The 18,498-nt window shown below is 36.3% G+C and overlaps 2 protein-coding genes across 7 annotated transcripts; one reads left to right on the forward strand and one right to left on the reverse strand.

Moving 5' to 3' along the window:
• On the reverse strand, nucleotides 2,739-12,104 carry LOC18782117. Of its 6 annotated transcripts, none has more exons than XM_020559569.1 (10): nucleotides 11,580-12,104; nucleotides 10,742-10,797; nucleotides 9,822-9,954; nucleotides 7,355-7,484; nucleotides 6,148-6,719; nucleotides 5,318-5,651; nucleotides 4,691-4,958; nucleotides 4,314-4,406; nucleotides 3,488-3,937; nucleotides 2,739-3,241 (listed from the first exon to the last, which is right to left on the reverse strand). In XM_020559569.1, exons 1-10 carry the CDS (start codon nucleotides 11,752-11,754, stop codon nucleotides 2,903-2,905), a joined length of 2,550 nt encoding a protein of 849 aa, XP_020415158.1. In that variant the 5' UTR covers nucleotides 11,755-12,104; the 3' UTR covers nucleotides 2,739-2,902. The 6 variants fall into 6 exon arrangements, with proteins under 6 accessions (XP_020415158.1, XP_020415156.1, XP_020415157.1 ...); XM_020559567.1 differs by having other exon boundaries at nucleotides 4,314-4,409; nucleotides 11,580-12,101; XM_020559568.1 differs by having other exon boundaries at nucleotides 4,314-4,409; nucleotides 7,355-7,490; nucleotides 9,822-9,948; nucleotides 11,580-12,019.
• Nucleotides 17,143-18,076, forward strand: LOC18781696 (polygalacturonase ADPG1). The gene is made up of 2 exons (XM_020559269.1): nucleotides 17,143-17,309; nucleotides 17,410-18,076. Exons 1-2 carry the CDS (start codon nucleotides 17,143-17,145, stop codon nucleotides 18,074-18,076), a joined length of 834 nt encoding a protein of 277 aa, XP_020414858.1.

Here is an 18,498-nt window from a genome sequence, read left to right on the forward strand (position 1 = left end):
GTCCTAGTTAATTATGTGTTATGTTATGTACTGATATTCAATGTGCATGATCTCAAAACTGTCATTGCAAACCTCCAATTTAATTTTCTCTTATTCGTAGCAGCTAGATCTTAAATCGCGGAATGAAATCATTTTAACTATAGAAACACAATATCTTTATGCAAAATGTGTACACAACTTTATTTTCATTTTAAAAAGTTAACGTATAAATCAATTAACTCTTGGTGTAGTGATATTTCTCTTCTAATGTTAGAAAATATCTCAACTTCAAAACCTAATAAGTTCGGAATCAATTATATCCCGAAAGGAAAAAAGAATCATGAATGAAATAAAAAGGGTAGGTTAAGGGAGCATGCGTGCGAAGGCATGTATGAAAGAGGAGATGACCACCACCAGCAGAAGTTACTAAAGCTTTGGTTCATTTCTTAGTGATGAGAAATACAAAACGAGAGAGAATTTTATAGTTGTAAACTGAATTGAATATTACCTAAAAAGGCTAGCCTGAACATGTAGTTTTTTTTTATAAAAAAACAAATTTAATTCAAGCAATATTGGGGAGGGGGGTTTTCTCAAACACACACTGCGAAGGTGTCATGGGGGTTCGAACCTAAAATTATTGGTCTGCAAGTCAAGGCGTTTTTCCACTGGGTCAACCCCCACCTGGTTGGCGAAATCATGTAGCAATTTTTTTTTAATGCAAGCGATAGTCTAAATTAGGTATAGGCACAAGTCGGTTCGGAACGGTAGAGTGCTCTTTTGTTTAGGATTTAGGGTTTAGTATTGAACAAATACTCCAAATTATCCATGTAAAAGATTTTTTAAAAAAAATCAATAGTCTAATTCATCCAAATGCGAAATCAAAGAAATTAATTTTACAGTTAAAAACGAGTATGAAAAATACATAATAAAATAGTAAATAATATTACAAAACACCATGAAATTAGTTTCAAAGTTTCAAAGAGCCAAAAACTACATAAAAGAGGCCTAATAATCTTCATATTTAGCCATTGATAAGTTGGCACGTATATTAATATTTAAATATCAGTATAATTATAAATATCAGTTCGGTACAAATTTAGGGATACTGTTACTTGGTCTTTTAACCAAATTTTTCAGTACCAATCAAATCGGAAGAATTAAAAAATAATAATAATAATTTTACCAAACCAAACCATCGATTCGAATATGGTTGATAGGCGAATTTTTCAGATGAGATGCCCACCCCTACAAGGGGGGGGGGGGGGGTGGGTTTTCTCACACACACTATCAAGGTGTCATGAAGATTTGAATTTGAGATCACTGGTCTGCAAATCAATGCCCTTTTTCATTCGACTAAACCTCGTTGGCATTTAATTATAAAGAAGAGTACCTAACCTACAAATCTAAACTAATTATACTAACAAACATTAACTACATCCACAAATTTGATTTTTGAAATCTCCCCAACCAATGGTTGATGGGTTTAACGAACTTTGAGGCATTCCTCAAATAAACCCAAAGGTATCTTTGTAAAGTTCATTATATATTATATTTCAATGATCCGACCGTTTATTTTGAACGTGCTCATGCATAGAGTATTTCGGTAAAAAAATCATCCAAATCACACCTAATTTAACCTATGATTAAATGCTAGTTATTATATCTTTGAAAACCTTGTTTTCGTGTATTTATTTCATCACAATTAAGTTTTTTTATATAATTATTTTTTTCAAAGATGATTTATGAATAAAAACTTGAAAAATGAACGATTCATACCGTTAAAATACAATATCAAATGAGTCCGCAATTCAGATGATGGAATATCACTTTTAATATTATTATAGGGTTAACCACACATAAATATTCAGTTTTTGAGGAAGATAACCTATGAATGATTATGATAATATCACCACCAGATTATAGAGAACTGAGCCAGAAAGCTTGTAGACAAGACAACTGAATTCCCAACGGCTGGATGAGCAAAATCATAGGCCATAGGCAATGGATGCAGCAACTTGGGAAACTGAAAGCTCATCTGGATTTGCTTAGCTAACTTATAAACGTGGGGCTTCAGCTTCAGCTTCAGCCTTGTGGGGTTGTAGATAGCTTTGTCGTGTCATGTGTGCAGAATCATGAAAGACATAACAAAAAAAGAAAAAAAAAAGTGAAGACTTGTGTTGGCAATCCCGAGGTAATGAGAACATTTCTAAGATCTCTTAAAGAGAGGAATGACACAAAGCATGAATGATAGCTGCCTCTCTCTTTCCTTCTCACTAGTAGAATAGAACGGAGAATGATAGAGAATAAAGCCAACCTCTTCCCCTTCTTTCTTCTGCCAAAAGCCCAGGTCATACCCATGTCTCTAGAGGAAATAAAGCACCCTTCTCCTTTTTCTCTCTTCTTTTATTTTACTGTAGAGAAAGCTACATTCGATTTCCTTTGAATTGTTCTTTCGAATACATTCTTTTTTTCAGGAGAGGCAATTTCTGACCGTTCATTGTACGTGAGCCTCACATGCACCAACGGTCAAAAATCACTTCACATACATCCAGAGTCAAAAATGGCTTATGCATTCAGTAGACAACTGAACACACAGTACAACTCCTCAACCTATAACCCCTCAAATTTTTTACTATCTAAAAAAGAAAAAATTAGTTTCATGCAAGTTCGAACCCTTCTCCAGCCCCCAAATTGTTTATTATTTTAAGGATAAGAAAATATTGATATCAATAGGACCTTATGTATGGCACATGAAGAAAATTGAAAAATGGAACACCACATGAAGCATTGATTCATTAAATAAGAAAAGATTATGGGTTATATTGATTTGACAAAGAAAAACCCTGCTATACCTCTACTTCAGGCCTTACAACCAAGGAGTTAGATTCACATTTTCCTTTTACTTTTTTTGTTCGTTCTTTGTTCAGAAGTTGGTTTGCCAATTCATATGGTTCAGTTGGGGTTGCTGATATGCACCAACCTGTGCCCCAGGAGCAGCTGCTGCCACCCCAACTCCGACGTTACCACCCATAGCAGGACCCAAATGGTGTGGATTGGGAATTGCAGCAGGCTGAGGAGGGTGGTACAAACCTGGGAATTGCATGTGGGAAGATTGGGCTGCAGCTGCATTGAAGGAAGCATGAGCAGCGTGAGATGGCATATAAGCACCATGAGGTGATTGAGCAGGCACGTTGTAGTATGGAGTGGATTGCAGGCCTGGGTGCTCCCTTGGGTTCTGAATCCACATCTCTGATGTCTCAGCCTGCCAGATCAAATGTTAGGAAAATAATTAAGATCAGATGCGTTGATGTGATCAATAATCAATACAAATGAGACATTGTCAAACCCTCTCCAGCTCTTCCGTAAGGCATTGATGGAACATTGATTCCAACCCAGGTAATTATACTATTCAACAATTAAAATCAATTTATTTTAACGCAAATAGTTTAATGCACAGTACTCTAATTTTTGCATTCATTGTGTCCCTACAACAAATGTTTAATTTTACCTGTGGATTTGCGACATAAAGATTGCCATCTTTGTACTTGATTCTAGATGAATCTTCGAGCCCTGAGGCACCTCCAACTACACCGGGGCCATTGATTGCATACCCATTAGGATTAGTAAAATTCCCGTACCCTGTGGGACTTCCAGCAGGGACAGGCTTAAACGGCTGAACTCCATACTTGAGGCTGTTCGCATTTAGGTGGGATCCACCACCAGGCATCAGCAAGTAGCTGTTGCCATTAGACATGTGAGGATAGGCAGGGTTGCTAGAATAGCCAGGCACGGCCATCGGTGGAACATAAACTGGTGAGAGAAATTGGCGGTATGGCATAAGATTAGCATAATGTGAAACATGAACTTGTGGGTACATCTGTGCCACAGGGGGTGGTTGCTGTTGAACCATGGCAACTGTTGATGCAGCGATGCTGTTGACATTATGTGAACTCAATGCCTGTAATCATAGAAAATAGCATCTATCAAAGATGTGCTATGAGTTGTGGAGAAGAAAAAGGTAATATTCCCTTCACTATTGTTTTAAAAATGCCAGGAAAACAAATATTTCATTACAGGGTCCCCTACAAAACATGAATAGATTTTGCACACAAATGGGTATCAAGCAGCAGTTTTAGTGTATCAAATGGAAAACAGGTGTTTTAAACAGGGTTCAGTGTGTAGGGCATGTACATAGAAATGGTAGACCCTGTCCTTGAGCTTTCATCAATATCACAAAGGTATCAAGCAGCAATTGTAATGCGTCCAAAGGCGTGTCTAAAATGTGTAGCAGTAACTGTAGTACATATCACAATAAAGTAACCACTTTAACCTACCTCCTGTGGAGATGGCAGACCCTGTCCCCGTACACTTTCATCCATATGCGGTCTGAAATAAGGTATATTATAACTAGTCTGAGGATCGAACGCCTGCTTCAAACCCAAAGCGTCAGAATGGACATTCACAAGATGTTGTAAAAAAAAGACAGTATTATGTTGAAAGAAAAAAAAAAAAAAAGAGAATGTTATAACACACATATACTTCTTTCAAACTAAGGCCTTCTATCAGCAAACCAAACAACGAAGATTTAGAAAACACCAAAAATCACACTTAACACTCATCAGATCAGGAAAATTGGTTGGCCAGTAAAATTTGAAAGGTGACAATAAAATTTATATATAAAAGGTGGCACTAGTATGAACAGTGTACTCACCGAAAAACCTTCTAACTCTGGTTGTTCTTGCTGCTGTGAATCTGAAGGTGCATAGGATGGACTGGTGTCTCGAACCAAACCAATATCTGCATAATTGTCCAAAGTTTGAGGACTTGAGGTGTCATTTTTCTCAGGCAATTGACGCTCAGGCACTGCACCTGATGCTGGAGAATCAGATCCAGAATTTCTAACTTGGTGATCTAACAAATCTACTGGCTTGATGCCAGAAGCCTCATCACTGCAGGACTGTGGAGCTGATAGTGACAAACTGCACAATAGTGGCATATATAAGCCGAAGGGAATTACCCAAAGATCTTACCACTCTTATTTTGCTTTCTTAAAACATGTTTTCCACTTCACAAGTGAATAAAAAAAGAACAAAAAATTTTTTATAAATAGATAGCATTGTAAATACAGCTACACAGCAAGGAGATGGTAAATTAATAAATTAATTCTTAAAATTACATCAGCACCCTCTTTATTGTAGCAGAATTGATTCAAAAACTTTACTGTCCATAGAGTTGGATACAATTCAGAAAATGGATCTTAAGAATATTCATATTTTAGATTTACCAAAATTTGACACTTGCTTACTACATAAGGACCGAAAAAATAGATAACACCTACCTTCCTGCAGGTTCCCCGTTTGACTCCTCTGTACCTCCTGCTTGAAATCCATTAACCATATTCCCTGTTGAATCAAGCTCTGTCCCCAAGCTTCCAAACGTTAGCCGAAAACGATCACTGTCCGGAACCCTAATATTCTGTGCTATGACGACATTAGAGTTATCATATACATTTACTCGCGAAAGCTTATCTTGCAACTTAGCCGCTTCTGACTCTGAGACCTTGGAATTATCAGGAGATGAAACAGATTTTGTTGGTGTTCCAATGACTCCAGGGCTATTAGAGCTTGGCTTTTGGCTTGACTTAGGTTTCCATTCCTTATTAGGCTGGGAAGCTACATCCAGAAACATGATTAAAACTCTTTTTAGAATTTTAAGTTAGAAAAAAGTAAAGACAAATCTTCACAAACAAAAATGCAAAATATGTTAAATAAAAAAATTGTTTTGGTAAACAGCAAAGTTTTCTTCAATGGTAAGTCAGTGGTTTTCAAAAGGGACATATAGATATGACGGCACACAGAAAGTATGTGAGCATGTACCACTCTCATCCCACGAGAATAGCAATGCAAATTCCACCTTATCTACTGTTGGTTTTTTATTTATGACAATTTTTATCTACTGTTGGTTGACTAGTAACAATGCATTGGCTGTCAACATCTTCCAGATTGTTTCAGCTTTGGCATAGAACAGGTTAATTTTCACACCTCCAAAAAAAATTAACCAAATAATTTGTTTAAGATATTTCTGCTATTAAAGTAATTGTGTGCAGACAGATTCATACTCAAAAGGAACTTCACTAATTTTTTTATCCCATTCTTAAAGCAAACATACCTTTCTGATGACCCACAGGTTGTTGATGCGGCCTGGCATTGTGCTGATTACTTAAGAATGGTCTGCTGACGGACACGCTAGGCATCACAGATTCAGAGGTTTGGCCAACTTGATCAGTTTTAGAGATGCCAGTGAAAGGTCGAAATGACTCCGTAGAACCCTCTTTTCCCAAAAGTGAATTTGAGAGAGAACTACTAGGTGCAGATGAATTGGAGTTTTCAGAAGATTGCCTCCGAACACCAACTTCCCGTTTAATAGCACCAACAGAAGCAGATGGTCTGGAATCTGGAGATGGCACATGAACAGGATCTGTGGAAGAAGAATACAACCCAACAACAGAATTGCTCGACACCACCACTGCAGAGTGTGGCTGGGAATTGCTTGGCTTCACTGCTTGCACCCGCAAAGCTGCAGTTGGAAGAGTAACTCGCTTCTCCACCAATGTCTCTTTTCTTAAAGAACCAGTTGCATTAGCATCACTGGTTCTAATTTGAGGATCAGTTTGCCCATTTGATACTTGAGATGAATTCTGTCTGCTAGATGGCTTTTGACTACTTGAACTTCCTGTTGGGCTGACAGCAGGCCGAAACAATCATCATAAATCAACACATTAATTACACGGCTAAAACAAACACATATTGTTCAAAACTATTAAAAAATTAAACGCAGGAAAGATTCTTGTTTAAACAACTGAAGTACTAAATACAAACCAACTGCTGAAACTTAAGGCCTTCTCAGTTTTCTCTGGGTTGCTACTTTGCGTAATAAATACCCATATTTACTGATGTCATTTTATCCCGCAATAAGAAGAAATAATAATACCCCTCCTTACTTCCGTGTGTCATTTTACGCCCCAGCAAGAAGAAGAAGAAGAAAAAAGGAGGGGGGAAAAAAATCCACCATAAGATCCCTAAAGTCTGTATCGTCTTTGTCATTTCCACTTACATCAAATCCTAAACGGCCAAGCTTCATCAGGTGAGAAGATTTCATTACTTCGAATGCTACCAGTTCTCCTTTTCTTGATATCTCAGTTTCTATTTTTCAATGTGTGACAATACACCCAAGAGATCTCTATATCAAACAAAACTCTAACTGCTGCTACTGTTTTTTAAAATACAACAAGATGGGGGTGATTATTCATCCCAAAGACTAAAATATAGGTATACATATAATAGACACACAAGGTAAAAAGCATAGCAGAACATACCCCTTTCCAGAAATATTTGACACTTGCTCATTGGTGGATGTTGTACATTGTGGTGAATCAGGCTTGGTTTCTCTATTGATATTTCGGTTAACTCTGTTGTCTCTCACAACACGAAACTCTCTGCTGATTCCTGTACCTAGTAAGATTATATCATCACCAAGTAATTCAAAGGAACATTACAGAGGAGAGTAACATAGCCAGCAACACTGCAACAAAATTCTTCGGAAATACATCATGCAAAAAGTTTTCGAAATGAAATCAACACAGTAAACATGGCTATATAAAGTTAACATTAGTAGTATCAGCCGTTGTTTTGGGATTGTTTTCAAAAACAGGGAGCCTGTGCTTTTAAGGAAGCACATAAGCGTGTGTTTGTTAAATTCTTGCCCAGGTGCTTTCTACTTGTAATAGGTGCTTTTTAATTATATCAGGCGATTCTGTTCAAAAGCCACTGATGCTTTTGGTTTTTTATTAGACATTTACACCCACCTTTATAATACACCAAAACAATCAACATGCATTCCTGATTGCTCGGTTCATTTGGTAATGTTTAATTCCACAACACTTCTATCACAAAATTTACGAAACTATAGAATTTACCAAACACTCAACTGGTGCTTCTGCTTAATTTAAGTAGCTTTTATATGATATTAACAAAACACTTGTTCACTGGATTTATACTAAAGCTTCTTTAGAATCTTTTTAAAAAGCCACAGAACCCCAAAAGAAGCCCTTGAATTACAAGTCGACGAAACAGGGACCAGGTTGACAGTAAAAAGGTGACTTGGCCTTGTCCTCGACCTGAAACCAGAATTAGTTCTAGCTTCACTCTCTAACTTCCTTACAAACTCTGGGCCTACGGAGTCCATCCCACCATCCCCCAAGCACCCCATTTAACATTAGAAATCAAGTGTTTCCCTCAAAAGACAAAACACCTTTTCCTGCAACAACTGCTTGGGATACAGCAAGGCTTATCAGAATCAACAGTTCAGGCTCCACATTACCCTCCATAGCTGACATCTCAGCATTCATCCCATTTGTAACTGGATTCCATATTGAGAGAAATTGCAAGAAGGGATGGTCAAGAAAGCATTTACCACAGTAGCCAATCCCCATTGCCTCCTGCTTGCTATTACAAAATAATAATGCTTGTTGTTTTTGGAAGGAATATAGAATTAACTTCTTATTCAGTAATGTCGAAGGGACCACTGTAATTGGTACCATGAACCACGCCATTTCATCTTCTCACAGACCAGCATAGTCCCATCTGTCACTCTTCACAAACACTACTTTCTCCAGCTTTGAAAGATTCAACTGACCCGCTGCCGTAACGTACGGGAATCTTTTGTATGCTCTCTGTTCAAGGCGAGACCAACTACCATCGCATAAGAGACAGCAAATTTGTTATCCATTTTTATAGTATTGTACCTAGTTTTCCTAGTCACATCTCTGATTATGTTTCTCTGAGATTGTTGAAATGTATTACGCTCTCCAGCCAGAATTGCATTCATTAATTTCACAGCATTTAAGTTTCGTCGCATCATTACCTCTTGGAAATATGATATAGTATCTATTACGCATCTAATATCACTACTTCCAGCTACTAGGCTCTTTTATTCAAGTCTTTTCCAGTTTCGAATCATTAACTTGAAGCTCTCTAATCCTTATCTCCGCTTCTCTCAAACTTTCCTTCAACTCCTAAGCCATTCCTAAAACTACATTTATCAAAAAACTTCACAATCCATTTATTTCAGTAATCTTACTAGATACTCTCAACGATTCTTGATCCACTTGCAACATGAAAACCTTATGCTGCGCTTCATAGTCACTGTATAGTTTGTGGTTCCCCAATCCCTTACGCTTTGGGAATATAAGAAGCATAAAACCTAGAAAAATAGACCCTGGACTTCCTAAATCTAGATACAGATTTCCTTTCAGCCAAGTAAAGGGCCACTTGTTTTACATTAGTTAAATCACACAATGTTCCAATACATAGCCCACCAATCCATCATGCATCCATATTCTTCAATACTTACTTTTTTATAGGAAATATAGAAAAAACCTATTCATAGCTTAATTAAATTTACATTAAAGGTGAAAAGGTGTTGCACTAAACAAAAACATCCAAATAGAGCACATTAGCAACTCAAGAAACCAATACAACAAAATTCCACAAAGCAGTAACTAACTTCCCAGAAGAAAAAAAAACAATGTTTCTTGATGAACAATGAGGCATAAGACTGCACACATTTTTTTAAATGTAATGAACCCAGTTGACACCAGATAACAAACGCGATAAAGTATTGGTCAAAGCCATTTCAAGAATTTATCTTTCTTTACCAACTAGGTACATGAACTCAAATAGCAGGGTTGAACAAAGCAACCAATTAAAAAATATTAGTAAAAAAGAATATAGCAGGAGAAATATAAACAAAATTGTAAATAAATTCAGGCATAAATGAATTACCAGTTACACCACTGCGAGCATAACCTCCTCTTCTAACATTACGATCAGCAGATGTATTTGATTTCGGTCCTTGACCTGCACTCTCAAAATGTCTTCTTGGCTCCACAGAAACCGTGTGCCCCATACTCTGAAGCTACAAATACACTAAAGCAGTAAAACTTTTGCTTTATAATAAGTTCCCCTTGCAACAATTTAAAATGATTTAACATTAAAAAAGTTACAATAATATTAATTGCAAATAAGAACTTAGGGAGTCCTACAACTTTATGACTCTCTCCAAATAATTAAACTACAAATGAGAAATCATATAACGATAACTTTTGCACAATGTGATCATTCGAAAGCATTTACAATTTATCTAAAATTCAAGTGAAGTCCACTAACAAGCTCAGTTAGGAGCACCAAGAAGTTTCTCGAAGAATTGAAACACACATTGTTGAATTACTCCAGAGTTCATTAATTGATTACCAAGGCTCATCATATCACAATCGATTAATTGGTTGCATTTTTATGGTGGGCCATTGATTCCACAAAACATAAATTCCTTGATAAGAGCATACGCTAGTTACTGAATTTCTGGGGATCATTATGCCAAGAAGACTGTGAATTTAATAAGTCAAATAAAAACCAGTAGATTAGCGGTACAGTAGTGTGTCTCTGTCACTATTGACTGATGACTTGTATTATTCAGGAAGCCAAAACACCAAAAGTATAAAACCACCCATGCATGTCTCGGTAGTCTAAAAAGCTCATTACACCCTTATTTTGAAAAGACTTAAGATCTTCATACAGAACAAGAAACTACTGTCCAGTTGTTCACATGTATGATGTTAAGATATAATGTCACGTAAAGCTAAAGGTGGGAAAAGAATGATCCACAAAGAAAATAAATGATAATTCAAAGCCAAACCAAAACTTACATTAGAGGATACCTCCTTCCTTTTATCTCTTTTTCTCTTCACCAAATGAAATGGGTCTGAATAAAAAACAAGTGAGAATAATCATAGTAAGAAAACTGCACTAATATATAGTACAAGAAAACTGCAAGCAAAAAAGGTATAACACAATCAACGAAGAAAATTTGTGTTGACAGGTTCTACAAAAATAAAGCAAAACTAATACAATTTCCAAAACAGTCTCAAAAGTGTAATGCAAGCATATAAATATGTACGTATAATAAAGCTAAAGAGAAACTTTTAATGGGAGGAGATTCTCAAAAAGCAACATTAGAAGCCACCAAAAATCAAAATCTTAGTTGACCTATCTATGGGTTTCAGCAAAGCAAAGTACCAACTCCATGAGAAAATAATCACAACTGAAAGAGATACTAGTATAATGAAGGAATAAACGCCTAGGAGATTGAAAACCACTACTTCTTTCCAAAAAGTTATTGGTTTACCACTCCCAGTCACTAAAATTCAGCCTGAAAACTAAACTGTTCAATGATTAGGCTCATGAAACTGAGCTCAAGATGAAATTTTTAGACTGGCATAACCTCAATAACACAAACATTAGTTCTACATTCCACAAAACAACTCACAAACTAGATACTTAACTAAAATAACCCAAACCGTTGACAATTTAAACTCGGTAGAAAGCAAAATAAAAGCCTCAGTGAGCACCACGTAACCTCTCAATAAGGAAAATACCAACCTCAAAAATAACAAAAACAAACAAAACCCAAAACATGGCAAAAAAAGCCACCGCACAAAGCCACGGAGCTACAAAACTATGCATCACAGAGTCAAAGGCAGATACCTTGGTTCAGCAATTTCTGGGCGGTTTCATTAGGATCCATGTCGGTTTCTTTGAGAGCCCAATAAATATCAATATCGGAGTGATTACGCACTATTTCTTTGATGGATTGAATGGTTTTTCTCACTCCCGCAGAGATTATCTGAGTCCCACCTTCGATTCGCGAACCAGAGACCATCTCTAAACTCTACTTCGTCCCAAATTAAAATTCAAAACAAAAAAGGGAAAAATAGAAAAACCCAAATATTATATGATAAATATACGTTATATAATGCAATATTTATAGGGAATCAAAACCCTAATGTAGCAGAGGGCGGGAGAGAGAAGCCAGGGCTAGGGTTTTGTGAGCATCCGATGAGAAAAGGGAGAGAGTGAAAGAGAGGGTTTTGAAAACGTTTTACCACTCAAAGACTTCAAAATCCTGAAATTTTGAGATTTGAAGGAGTTGCCCTTGATGTTTAGGTTAAATTACGAGACAGCCGACTGTACGGCTTGGAATTTAAACCCCAATTTTCCTTCTAAGTTATCCCACTACACTAGTGGCTGGGTCGTGGTGTTAACTAATTTAAAATTTTGCATTAATTAATTCTCTATTATTGTTAGAATAAATTACAAATTTGGTTTGTATAATTTTAGGTATTGTCTCTGTAGTTTTAAATTTGCACATTGTATTTAGCAGTCGGTAAAAAAGGTCTGAATCGTTCAAATAGGTTACACCAAAAAGTGTAACTTTGGCAGACACAGTTAGTTGACCAAGGCACTAACTCAAGTTGTAAAGAGCATTTATCTCTGCACACGAGGTCTTATATTTGATTTTCCTTTCTCCCAATATATCTTGTATCTATATAGTTATTTAACAATTACTTGTGCCACACTCACATATTTTGGGCTAGGCCTGTTTGGGAGTGCTTTTAAAAGGGTTAAGTGCTTCTAATAGCGTTTGATGAACAAATAAGGAAGTGCTTATGGATTATAGAAGCACTTTTTGACGAACCTAAGTGTTTTTGGCTTTTTCAAATAGCACTTGGATTTCTCAATCCTATTATGATAAAAACGTCGTTTAGTTTTGGATTAACTTCAGGGATATATTGACACACAAGCTTTATAATTACACATGCACATGGGTGGCACCAAAGTGAAAAAGTGGGCAAACTCTCCCCCTCCGCCTCCTCCCCCCGAAAAAAAGTGTATCTGGGTTTGATTCACCTAGGAAGACAACCTTAGAGCATTTCCGCCCATTTGCAATGGCAAAATACAAGGGGAGGCAAGGGGAGTTATTATTCACGTTAATATTGATTGCCCTATGATGCATTCTCACCCATTGTCATGACAACTTAAGGGCAACCACTATTCACATGAGATATGATGAGAGGAATTTATATGAAGTTTTGGTATGGGAAGTAAAGAACATGGCTTTTTTTTTTTTTCCTTTTTTTTCAAATTTCTTTATATTTAAATTGACCGTTGACGTCAACTTACATGGGCAGCAGCCCACCAGACAAGTCTTGTCTTTGGGTGTGCCCGGGCTTGGTTGGGCCCAGCTTTTGCCAGGGCTAGATGGCACTGCTGGGATGGGTTTTGGGAGACCAGGGGGGCCTTTTGCCTGAGCAAACCCTTTCATTGGAAGTGTTCTTAAGTCAACCCAATATAATACTCCTCATCCCTTCCATAGTGAATGAACCCAAAAAAAAAAAAAACTTTATTATTACATACAATGATGAGAGTTATTTATTTTTTATAGTAAATTTAGGGCCCGTTTGGTAATGTTTTTAGAGAGCATTTTCAGAGAATGTTTTCATAGAATGAAAACGCATTTTCAAAGAACAAAAACTCGTCTGGTAGCTTAGTTGAAAACTGTTCTCAGAGAACAAAAACAGTGAAAACGCGTCTGGCAGAAATATGTGAAAATGACAAAAACAATGAATATGTAACTTTAATTAAAATGCATTATGCTTTTTTAATACAACATTATGTAATCAATATGTGAGTTTCAAAAAAAAATTAGTACGTATATTATTTTTAAAAAGTATTTTTTTTAATCATCTAAAAGAATATCATTTAAAAATAGAATAAAATTCTAAAGTATAAAACTAGAATTATCTTTTTTTTTATTTAAATTAAAATGAAACCTCAACCCAACCTTATCTTTCACTCTCTGCAAACCCACCCCAATTCTATCACTTCCCTCTATCTCTCTCTCTCCCTTCCCCTCTAGATACCTCTCTCATTCTCTCTCTCTCTCTCTTCAAAATTGAAGAATCAGACCAACCCCCATCTTTTCCACTTTCTCTTCATGCTGCTGCACCCTCTCTCTGTCTCTCTCTCAATGCAACCTCATCTTCCAATAGCTTCCCAGCTCCTTTTCCTTTTCTTGGACTGAAAATTGATTCGGCAATTACTTGTTCAATGATGGTGGTTCAATTCAATTGTGTAGAGATTCTGTTAGGTTTGATTGAGTGGCAGTGATGTCAATCTAGTTCGATGGGGCGATGGTGATTTTGATTGGGTGATTGTGGTGGTTTAAGCTCTGCGTGTGGTTCTCTGCTGCCAACTTTTGACGCTGGTTTTGGTCTGACGGGGAGAGAAGATTGAGCCAGAGAAGCAACATGTTTTCAGAGTTTGTTTCCTGTGAGAATGAAAACAGTTTTTTTTCTGTTTTCTACAAGTAGACGTGAAGTTGTTCTTGTTTTCATAAAACGTTCTCCCTGTTCTTTGTTTTTGCCCACCGAACAGGTTTTCTGTTTGTTTTTGTTCTCTCAAAATGAAAATGGGCTCTCAAAACATAAACGAACGGGGCCTTAGGTTTTAGCAAAAAACAAACTTTTACTTTTGAAAAAAGCTAAAGATTTTTCAAAAAAGACAGAAAAACCTTTCAATTTTCAAACCAAAGACATGCAAATGTAAAGGATTCCTTAGGAAATCCAAAAATAAATAAGGGCAATTTTGTCTATTTTGGCTTCTTTTAAAAAATTTCTCCCTCTTTTAGCCTTTTCCAAAGTTCTTTTTTTTTTTTAATAACAAAAATATTTTAAGGTACATTTAACTTGATGAGAGTTAGAATTAGAATAAATAAATTGAGGTCCATGCAACGAATCGAATTTATGAACCAATTTGGAAGTAAAACAATGTGTGATTATTACTATGTACTAGTCTTATTTTCTCTTTTTCAAATTATTTTATTCAATACGTTTAAGGTGAATATTTAGTATTTTATATAAGAATGAGTAAAGTTATGTTTATTTGCATAAATATATTGTTATTGTAATCAATGAGTTTTCTTTTTATCGCATAATAACTTAATTTCCAATGTTGAGAAGAAGAAAAAAAACTTATGGCATTTTGGTGTTTCTAGCATTGCACCGTATTTTATTAACTATAGAACCACTACGAAAGAAAAAAAAATACATAGAAAATTTTCTTTTGGACCTAATGCTAAATCCATACACAACACTAAATTCGCTCAATTCACTTAGAAGTGAGGATAAAGGATTTTGAAGTGATGAGACTTTAAAGTGATGAGATTTTGAAAGTGAGGGAATGAGATTTTAAAGTGCATAACTACAAAGTGATAAGATTAGTAAAGTGGCAAATTATTTTGTTGGTGGGATTTGTTTTGGTGTTTGCTACATTACTTTTATATCATTCAGAAAACAAGAATCTAGACATATGAATGTTTCTGTACTTTTTGGACAATCATTTGATTCTACACAAAATTATGTAATCCCTCAACAAACCTATAGATTAAAATAATTAAAATAAAATAAAAATATATTCCATATTGGTTCTCATTTCTCATTGAATCATGACTTCTTTTTAACAAAATACGAACTAGAATAAGAAAAACTTATCAATGTAACAGTCCGTGACCAAATAACATGAAAACCCATTTTCTTGGAGCAGTTTTTAGTGGCATAGGTTATGAATGGATGGGTCTAAAGATTGTTTCTTTTTAAGAGATAAGAAATCAACTTGTTTTGAGGTCTGATCGAGAGAAATTTTTAGATGACCGTAATATTGTCACGTTGTATTATTAATTTATTTACATTATAACACATGTATATTTTATTTAAAATATAAACCGGTCTCACCCATAGATTTGATTTAGTAACACCAGATAGTAGTATTACGATGACACGTCGAATCTACAACTAATGAATAGTTGAATAAAAAGACCATTATACCCATGACCCATTGTTATAATGCTTGCAGTATTATTGAGCGGAAAGGGTTCTACTAGTCACTATTAGTGCAACACAGAAAAATTAGCAATTTCCTAGCCAAATTTTGAGCAAAAATAGGTAAGTATTAGTTCCAATCTCAATTTAATTAGGTTGGTATTTGGCAAGTAAGACTTGTACACCATCGTATTATGTAAGGTGGCTTGCATATTTTTTTGTTGAATTAAACTTTAATTTCTTAGAAAATACTCGTTAAAAGAAATTATTTAAACAATGTGTTACTGTAATTTTTTATTTTTTATTTATAAAATATTTGCGGACTTAGAATTTAGAAAATATTGTTGTTTTCTCTAAAGAACAACCAAAGAAGCTTTAAAAACAAGGCTGATTGCTAATCCAATTCCTGGTTAGATATTGGTTTATTTTATTTTTGGAAAGGCAGTCTAATTAATGCATGCAAAACTCAAAGCATGTAGGTCTTTTGAACCTTTAAAACAACCCTATTTCCTAATTGGAAAACAAAACTTATTATAATTAGTAGCCCCTTTGGGAATATTATATATACTAGGCCCTACTATCATATATAGTTATTGCTATTAGGATCACTTTGTTCTAGAGCCCGAGAGCTTTAGCGACTTTGCCATCTTTCTGGTTTCTTCTTCATTGTTTCGTGAACAATAAGAACATGCTTGTTAATACTCTACATTGCTTCATCTCAGTTGATTGGTTTGGTGTATAGCCAAAGAATATTTGATGTTTTCAAGTATGGTGCTGTTGGAGATGGAAGAACTGATGATTCCAAGGTAATTAACTTATCGTAACAAATGCGTCTAGTTTTTTCGAGTAATGTTCATTTGTTAGATTAGCTTGATGTGTTAATATTATCAAACTTTGAATTTTAAACCACATAGTCATACAGGCTTTTGTAACAGCTCGGGGAGAGTTATGTGGAGCAGTTGATGAAGCCAATTGTGAGAATGTGAAGATAAAAAGTCCCACATTAGAAAATTGAGAAACCTAGCAAGGGCTTATAAGGAGTTGGGTTACTCCCCCCATTGCCAATTGGTTTTGGGATGGAACCTCAACTTCCTTCATGGTATCAGAGCCACGTTACCCACGTGTGAAAGCCCAACGGCCACACGTGCTCCACGTCACCCAATATGTGTTGTACACGTGTTAGGCTTGAAAATTCACCACACGTGCAGGGGCATTCACCACACGTGCGGGGGCGTGTAAGAATGTAAATGTAAAAAGTCCCACATTGGAAAGTTGAAAAACCTAACAAGAGCTTATAAGAAGTTAAGTTACTCCCCCCATTGCCAATTAATTTTGGAGTGAAACCAATCAAGACATGGCAGGAGCTGGGCAAACTGGTGGCACCCAAAACGATGGATACATGGAAAGGGTGTGATGATTGGCTCCAATTTTTGAATGTGGGCAATCTCTTGATCGATGGTTCAGGAGAAAATGACGGCGATGACTGTATAGCCATCAATGGTGGCTGCTCCGATCTCAATATCGCCAACATCGAGTGCGGGCCAGGCCATGGTATAAGGTACGTAGTCCTTAACACAAATCCTTATTGAAAAAGTTTCGCTTATAATATCATATTAACTTAAAATTTTATTCTGCAAGGGCGGATCGGGGTATGCTAGGAACATAACCTTTGAGAAGATCACACTCGATGCAACTAAAAATCCTATCATCATTGACCAGTTTTATTGTGACCGTGATCACGACTGCAAAAGTCAGCCCTCGGCTTTGTCGGTGGATTATGTGAAGTACATTGATTTTGAAGGAACTTCTGCGAGTGAGGAGGCGATCAAGTTAGATTGTGACCAGAATTCAGGTTGCCACAACATTATAATGGACTGCATCAATATCACTTCTGCGGTTCTTGGCAAGAAGATTTATGCCTCCTGCAATAATGATATTGGAACTTCCCTTGGCACTACAATGTACCTTGCCTCAAGTCGGGACAAACCAACTACTTCTCTGTCAGCTACGCCTCCATCAGCTCCGCCTTTGCCCGTTACGCCTCCGCCATCTCCGCCTGTGCTGACTACACCTCCAATAGCTCTGATTTTTCCACCTCCGCCCTTGCCAGTTACGCCTCCGCCAGCTCTGCCCCTGTCAGATAAGCCTCCACCTCCGCCATCTCCGCCTCTCTCTCTCTCTGCCTCTACCTCCGCCATCTTCACCTATGCCGGCAACTACGCCTCCACCATTTCCTCCTTCACCAGCTCTGCCAGCAACAGCACAAATGTCCTTCACAGGGGAACCAGGAGTGGCAGATATGTACTTCACATCTGGAGCTACTAAACTACATAAGAAACACTATATTTGGTATCAATTAGCGATCGTGTATGTGTTACAGAAACTACTGTTTGAGATATTTGGGTAAACGAATCGCTTTCACTTGTTGTAAATATAGAAATTTTTTTATTCTTTTCACTACTTGTAATCACCAACAATTAGATAACTTCCAAAAGTACTAAAAAAATAATTATAGACCTATCTAAGAATTTCATCCAAAAAAGAGTTACTGTAAGCTACTGATGTAAATACTTGTCAACTGAGTTATGTAAGCCTCAAGTTATCATTTTCTTCATCATTGTACTTGTCAATTCTCAAAATTCCTCACCACTACCTTTTCAATAACAAATTGTGATTATCAGTCAGATCGTTAAATAATGCAATGCTTCCAATAACCAGGAAATGTAAAAAGACAACTCCCTCCGTAC

Source organism: Prunus persica, chromosome G3 (genome assembly GCF_000346465.2).
Source record: "Prunus persica cultivar Lovell chromosome G3, Prunus_persica_NCBIv2, whole genome shotgun sequence".
NCBI classification, from domain to species: Eukaryota; Viridiplantae; Streptophyta; class Magnoliopsida; order Rosales; family Rosaceae; genus Prunus; species Prunus persica.